Source organism: Alosa alosa, chromosome 10, assembly GCF_017589495.1.
Source record: "Alosa alosa isolate M-15738 ecotype Scorff River chromosome 10, AALO_Geno_1.1, whole genome shotgun sequence".
Classification (NCBI taxonomy): Eukaryota; Metazoa; Chordata; class Actinopteri; order Clupeiformes; family Clupeidae; genus Alosa; species Alosa alosa.
The window spans coordinates 16,597,247-16,604,334 of NC_063198.1; the positions used below are offsets into that span (position 1 = coordinate 16,597,247).

At 43.3% G+C, this 7,088-nt stretch overlaps 1 protein-coding gene across 1 annotated transcript in view; it reads left to right on the forward strand.

Annotated features, from left to right (window-relative positions):
• Nucleotides 1–3,449, forward strand: part of grip2b (glutamate receptor interacting protein 2b) — a 74,462-nt gene extending 71,013 nt beyond the window's left edge. The window contains 1 exon segment of the mRNA XM_048254491.1: nt 1,754–3,449. Coding sequence (XP_048110448.1) covers nt 1,754–1,972 — 219 coding nt within the window. The 3' untranslated portion in view covers nt 1,973–3,449.
• The last annotated feature ends 3,639 nt before the right edge of the window (nt 3,450–7,088 follow it).

Here is a 7,088-nt window from a genome sequence, read left to right on the forward strand (position 1 = left end):
TAAATTGCATATTTGGAATTTTGCACTGGCAAACCACTCTCTCTCTCTCACACACACACACACACAAACAAACCAGCCATGGTATTTGTTTTTTCTTCAGACTCTATAAAAGTTATTATAGTGTAAATGTGAAGTAGACACAATGGATCTGGTTTGGATTAAACTCAAAGAGCTATTAATAAAGTCTGCTGTTTGAGCTTGCTAAGGACTCATAAATATTTGCAGTAAAAATTACATGGACTCGGTTCTTTTCAGAGTCTGCCAGCGAAGAAAGAAAAGAGGCCCAGCATGTATCCTTTTTGCTCCAGAGGCCTTGTCTTGTTCACTTCATCAACAACACGTTGGCCAGACAAAACAGGTCTATTTTAGGTCGGGGGTGGGTGAAATCCTTCGGTGCCAGATTTCTCTCTATTTTCTACATTTTTTTCGTCTCCCGGGCCCCCAGTTGTTAACCTGGATTTGGAACACGCCTACACCACATGCCAAAGTCAATAAAAAGCTGTTTCGATTTGATAGTTCATTTATCCCTGTTTGGTTTATGGGAGCGCTAACCTGTAGAGCCTGAGTTCAGGCTGATTTGCTGTGAAGGATTACCTCCAGGAGAGCTGTGGCCGCAACCTGAGGAGGCTGTTATGCAACGCATTTGTTCTCAGAAGGGATATGGCCGTGGCCCCATCCCAAACCCATCTGACAGTTTTTTCTTTGTGGATATAACGAGGTTTGAGTAATAATGCCATAATGATGGCAGTTTGGAAAGCAGGATGTCTGTAATGATATTCCTCAAGGCAGTTTGCCCTTAGGATATTTATATTCAAGATTTTGTTTGGACACACTTTCTCCTGAGTATTTGCATGGGTCTAATCCATCATTGTTTTGTTCCTCCTCTTTCCCCCTCTTTCTTCTCACAACCTGATCTTTCTGTGTGAGCTGCTAGCAGATATATGTTAAGGAGGTACTCTTGGTTAAGGCCTGTTAATATATAAGTACCAAGGTTGATATGATCAAAGGAGTTGATGTTTAAAGGATAATTCCGCTGATTTCTCGAGGTCACTAAGTACTGTCGGTACAAAAGAAAAACAGAAAACAATCGGCTCTACCTAGCTTGAGTTGCTGCAGCCAGCAGCTAGAGCTACCGGGCAGCTACAGTGCTACACTCTGGAGGCATGACCACGGGGGTTCATGAACATGAATTCTTCTTTAAGGTGCTTGCACACTGCCCCAACAAACTTTGACAAACACCAAAGGTTGTGTCTGTGTGCACCATCAAAAGCTGTCTGTGTTTGTTGCACTTTGTTGGAGGAAGTTTGAGTTTGACATGTCCAAAAGTCATTCTTTTCAATTACTGTCTGAACAGTGGAGAGCAGGAGGTTGGTTTGCTTAACCTTCTAAAGACTGCAACCAATAAATGCCAACTTTAGAATGTTAGAGTTTGCATTTGTTGGGGCAGTGTACAATCAGCTTTAGTGTTAGTTAAGGTAACCCCTACAGAAATTTCAGGTTTCTGGCAAACAGCTGTGGTTAACTTTTGGCAACTTTGCTGGAAGTTTGCCTCTAGCGGCTAACATTGGTGAAGTTCTGGCAATATTTTCAAGTGAACTCATTTGTTTCCCACAAATCATCCACAAGTTTGCTGCAAATCTGCCGCAAACATTTCATTTTTGTAAGGGAACCTATAGCATTGTATGGTGGCAATCTAGTTGCAGTAGTAGTGTCTGGGTGAGAATACTCATGGCGTCTGTCCTTGTCTGTGCAGGTGAACCACGTGCGCACCCGGGACTTCGACTGCTGCCTGGCAGTGCCCCTCATCACTGAGGCAGGCGACAAGCTGGAGCTGGTGATCAGCCGCAATCCGCTGGCACAGAGCTCACCCACGCCGCCGCCCACGCTGCCGCATGAGTGCCACGAGCTACCCACCAACATGGTGCCCCTCAGCCGAGAGCTTCTGCACCACACAAACACCATGGACCTGTGACAGCGAAGATGAGAACTACAGCCCTTGTGTCACGCTCGCATTACAAATATGGCACTTCTCCCTGAGAACAGGCAACCCAGGACATTTCAGATTCTCGTGAGGGGAGGGATGCCATTGGTCCCCTGTTGACTGAGCCCCTGGCTAGAGGAGCACTCTCACTGGGAAAAACTTTGCCTAGAATATCCATAAAGGCGTAATCCATGATTCTGGTGAAATTGTTCAAATGATGTTTGAACTCATCAGCCAATCAAACATGCCCCTCTCTTCAGTGTTCATCAGTTAACAAAACTCCCTGTGTGGTCGGATGCTCCTTGGCACTTTGTTTGTTTCCCCTTCACCGAGCCAGAACTGTGGCAGACAGCTAGAGAAACACAAGTAGACTTTAGCGGAATTTGACAAAGAAAAGTGGATTATAAGGATTACAATCGAGGCCACACTTGGCTGTCAATGGAGGATCACCATTGCCTTCAGTATTCTAGTAATGGTTTACACTGGAACAGACCTGGCCCAGATGCATGCCAGACCTGAGCCAGATCCACCCCAGAGCTGGGCCAAAACTGCACCAGTCAGGCCCCATCTTTGTAGTTGTGTCCAGGAAATCGCCAGTGTTCAGAAGTCTCTAGTTTCCATGACAACTCAAATGTTCTAAAGTTCCTAAAAAAAGTTTTACCAATCTGCTCGACAGGAAATAAATTGAACCTTATTTCACTGTTTGAATATTTCCAGAACTGTAAGTGCCAATTCATCCAGAATTGGATTGGAACTCATCCAGATTCAACCCTATGCCTTGCTTTATAACAAGAGTTTCAAAGCAAAGCATACCTGTAGCTGCAGTTTGATTGAAGTGCCAGTGTCGTGGGGCTGTGTGAACCTGCACACAAGTAGCTGCACATGGTCCAATGATGTTGTCATGATGAAATGCAGGTATTTAGGACTTTTTATTTATAGATCCAAAAACATCCAAAATGTGCCCCTCTTATTATTCTATCTGAAAATAGTGCAAAAGGGCCAGAGATAAGAGCGGACACACTTGGAAGGTGAATGCAGGAAGGAGGGCTTCTGTTTTTGTATCATCAGTGTTAACGTTGACGTTTAACGTTTAACGTTAAAACCTGCTTCAAGGACACAAGCCGAAATATTTTCTTTGAGTTTTAATCTGGGTTGTTTAAAAGAAGAGAATGTTCTGTAGTCATGGTCCACAGAGTCCTTTTACACACACACACACACACACACACACACTGTACACACAGAGAAAGAGAGAGATAGAGAGAGAGAGAGATAGAGAGAGAGAGAAATGGACAGAGACCAGTGGTGAACAAAAGCAGACGCGGACGGCCTGCTGTTTCACAGAGGGACCAGGCCCAACGTAACAAAATGTCCCTTTGATTTTTCAGCCGAGACTAAACCTCTCTCCCCAGGACTCTGTGCACTGTTGCTGTGTGTGTGTGTGTGTGTGTGTGTGTGTGTGTGTGTGTGTGGGGGGTATCCAAAGCAACTTACAAATGAGATATAACAATGAGATCTCCAGTTTCATGGTGTGTCTGACTGTTCTTTTTTGAACTTTAGACCTCTTCTGATGTCACCATAAGGATGAGTAATGAGGTTCTGCAGTCTGGTTTTAATGTATGTTTGGGTGGGTTCCATATCCCTTATATGCTTACTAGCATGTTCCTGGGATCTTTGCAGTCCCACACTAGCTGCAGACACGTTCATAGTTAACCACAGCCTTCCATTCACATTCAAAACCAGTAACAGAGAGACAGGCAAAGGCAAACATACACACACACACACACACACACACACACACATACATGAACACATAATGACAGCCTCTGCCATTCACACGTTGTGTAATGTAGCATCCATGCCATGAGGCAGCTCGGCCTAGAAGAATCAAGGTCACATTTTCTCCCCTCTAACGATGGACATGTAGTCAAGCTATCACCCACTATGCGACCCAAAACAACAACCCCCCACCCCCCAAACCACACACACACACACACACACACACACACCCCTGTTTTTTTTTCCAGCACTGCTACCCACTTGTACTATTTCCAAAACACTGGCCCTTAAGTGCTTGGGGAAAAAGGCAGGCATGGTAACAGACGCCATTAGGGTCCTCACTGCTGTGGGAACACGACACCCTCTGCAACTCAACATTTGGTCCACATGATGCAGCCTGCAGCCCTGTGTCTGTGTAGTCGGCTTTATCCCACATGCTCGTGCTGAGAAGCTTCACAGCATTTGCTCAAACTTTATCTGACGCCCATGAGGCTACTGCTGAAAGGACTTGTTTTGGAAGCCAGTCCTCTAAGCTAAGAAAGAGACTGCACTGCTGGACACATCCATGCTTGATCCAAATCCACATACTTAAGATTTTAAAAAACAAAATCCATGAAATAACACCACACCCAAGGACAACTAAATATCAAAAGTACAATTCTTCCTACCAATTCGCTGACCTTTGCCAGTATTCTAAAATAAATATTAGAAGTCTGCCACCAGTTTTTTTTTTTAATCAGTCTTTATTCCAAAGCTGTGGGTCCCGTCAAGGTCCAAGCCATTTCTGTTCCCCAATACTCACCTCCTCTGTCCTAACTTTTTTTTGCTAATACTGTGAATCTCTCCAGGCCTACAGGACGACTGCTTTACTGCGTCTGTCTCCTGTCAGTTACACACACGCAACCTCCAAGTCACTCCAATACCTAGAACCCCAATAATAAATGTTTACAGGAGAAGAGTCTTGCACAATAGAGTACATGTTTTGGAAAAGGTTAGAGACTTGGGTAAGGGTTTTCTGTTTTTTTTCTTCTTTTTTTTCAAAGACTGGGCACAGGCATGTTTTTCCCCTTTCTTTCTTTCTTGCCTCTCCAGAAACGCCATTGTCTATTTATGTGTATTTTTAGGACTGGATTTCTCATGTGGTCTGTTTCTTTCAGCCCACACATAAATGCTATTTTTGAGGTCGATCCTCCTGGGTCACAAAGTCCGCCCACCCCTTTTGCCAAAACACTGCTGCTGGTAATTGTGGCTGAATTAGTTGGGCATTACTTCCTTACCCCGGAGCCTCTGGCTCCCATGTTGGAAAGCACAAGTAAGATCAATTTGCAATAAAGCAGAAAGCACTCATTGTTCTGGCCATTGCTGGAGAACTCTTGCAGGAACAATCAGGAGCTCTGTACCCTGTACACATATTATTAGACTGGCCACGCCACACTGCCTGCCTGCTGCTCTCTCTCTCTCTCGCTCTCTCACTATTTCTCCTGCTCTCTCTCTCCCTCACTTTCTGACTCTTTTTCTTTTTCTCTCTCTTTTCAGTCTCTCTGTTTCTCTTTCCTTCAGTTTCTCTTTCATTCTTTCTTCTTTTCGTTTTTTTTCTTCCTTTGAGGCACTTATGTAACACCACTAAATGACTGCGAGAAAAAAAAACTGTCCCCACGAAGACTGAGGGGAAAAGTACAGCACCGTTGTTGTTTATTTAAGACTTTCAGAGAGCGAAAGAAATTGACTTTTACCTCGACAACGTCGGTGGGCTTCTGAGAAATGTATTTGCACGGTGATGGTTGCCGTTCAAGCTGCTCCTCAGAGCTGAGGTCAACAACAAGGAAAGCTGACCAGCCGAAGTGTGTGAAAATGGGATTCACGGGTCAAAGTACATGGATTTTGTGTGATGCAAAATGTGGCATTGAACAGAACAGTCTGTTTTTTTTATTCTTTGTTGTGTTATGTTTTCTAAGGACCTTTTTTAAGTGTTGCCATTCGATGAATGGGCTTGTTTGTTTGCAGTGTTGTGTCTGAAATGTAAAGGGGATTTGAATTTGTACCATTTGAAGTGTCATTGCTATTTCTGTGTTATATGTAGTGTTTTTTTGTGCATATGAACAAGAGTTCTAAAAAAGGACAAGTGTTTTTTTTTTATATGCAAGACTTCTGCCTGACAAGGCCCCTATGATGATTTTACATGAGCTTTATAAAAGGAGCTACATACAGTACATATGTCCATCCCTATGCATTTTAAAGGAGAAATTAATGTATGCATTGATATTGATGTGTATTTTTAAATGTGTAATATCAAAGTTTATTCTCTGTATAGTATTTTTCTAAGACCCCACACCCAGACTCCAGAGCCTATCTGAAACAGCCAGAAAGCCTCCGACTCTGTGTAGTGACCTGGCTGGATGTACTTGGTGATGTGTGCTGTGTATGGGACTTACTGTGCCAATGAACTCCTTAAAAAAAAGAATGAAGAGAAAAAATAAAGGTGAACATAAAGCTGTTCCTTTTCTATGCATGCATAGGCCTATTGCTGAAACCTGCAGTAGTTTATCAGTGACATCTGACAGGTGTCGAGGTTAATGGAAACTCAAAAGGAGAATGTATATTAGTAAACAAACTTAAACTCCAGCTAATGCAAGCAAAATTATCTCTGCTTGTATATTCATTTTTTGTCAGCCATTTCCTCTTAATTATTTATACACTATTTTTAACATTATCTGGTGACTTCATGTAAACAATTTAAAATGTATCAACAAAATCCTCCCTGTGTTCAAAAGGTCAAAAGGCTTTTTTTCAGTATACTGGCAAAGCCTATAGTAATTAATGTATGGAAAGTTGTTCTATATGGAATTCATTTAAGTAGTCAGCAGTAGTATTGTTAAATACTGTATAATCACGGTGTAAACACTATTTGCTCTTTGGTCAGACAACACTCATTAGGGCCTCGACATAAATGTGCCTGCAATGGAAAAAAAAGTAAATTGGCAGTTGTTCTGTGAGATCTTGAAACCTTGCCAAATGGCATAGAGGTAAAACAGGTTTGAATTTATATCACCCCCCTCCCCATTTCTCCATTCCTCTCCACGCCCCCGCCCTCGTTGGCTTACGTAATGTCTTCTTCAATAGCGTTTAATCGCCTCAAATGGGCCGTGTTGTTAAGCAGAGCTGGCTAAGGTATCGCTTGTGATAAGTCGGCGTAGCAACCATACAGCAGATGCCTCTGTCCTCTCCCGTTCGGCCGACTGGATTCTTCTCCGCACCTGCTCGGAAAAACTACGGTGCTATTTATATGCGCCCGTGGACCAGCCGCTCTTGCACCGCTGTTCACCCTGCGTGA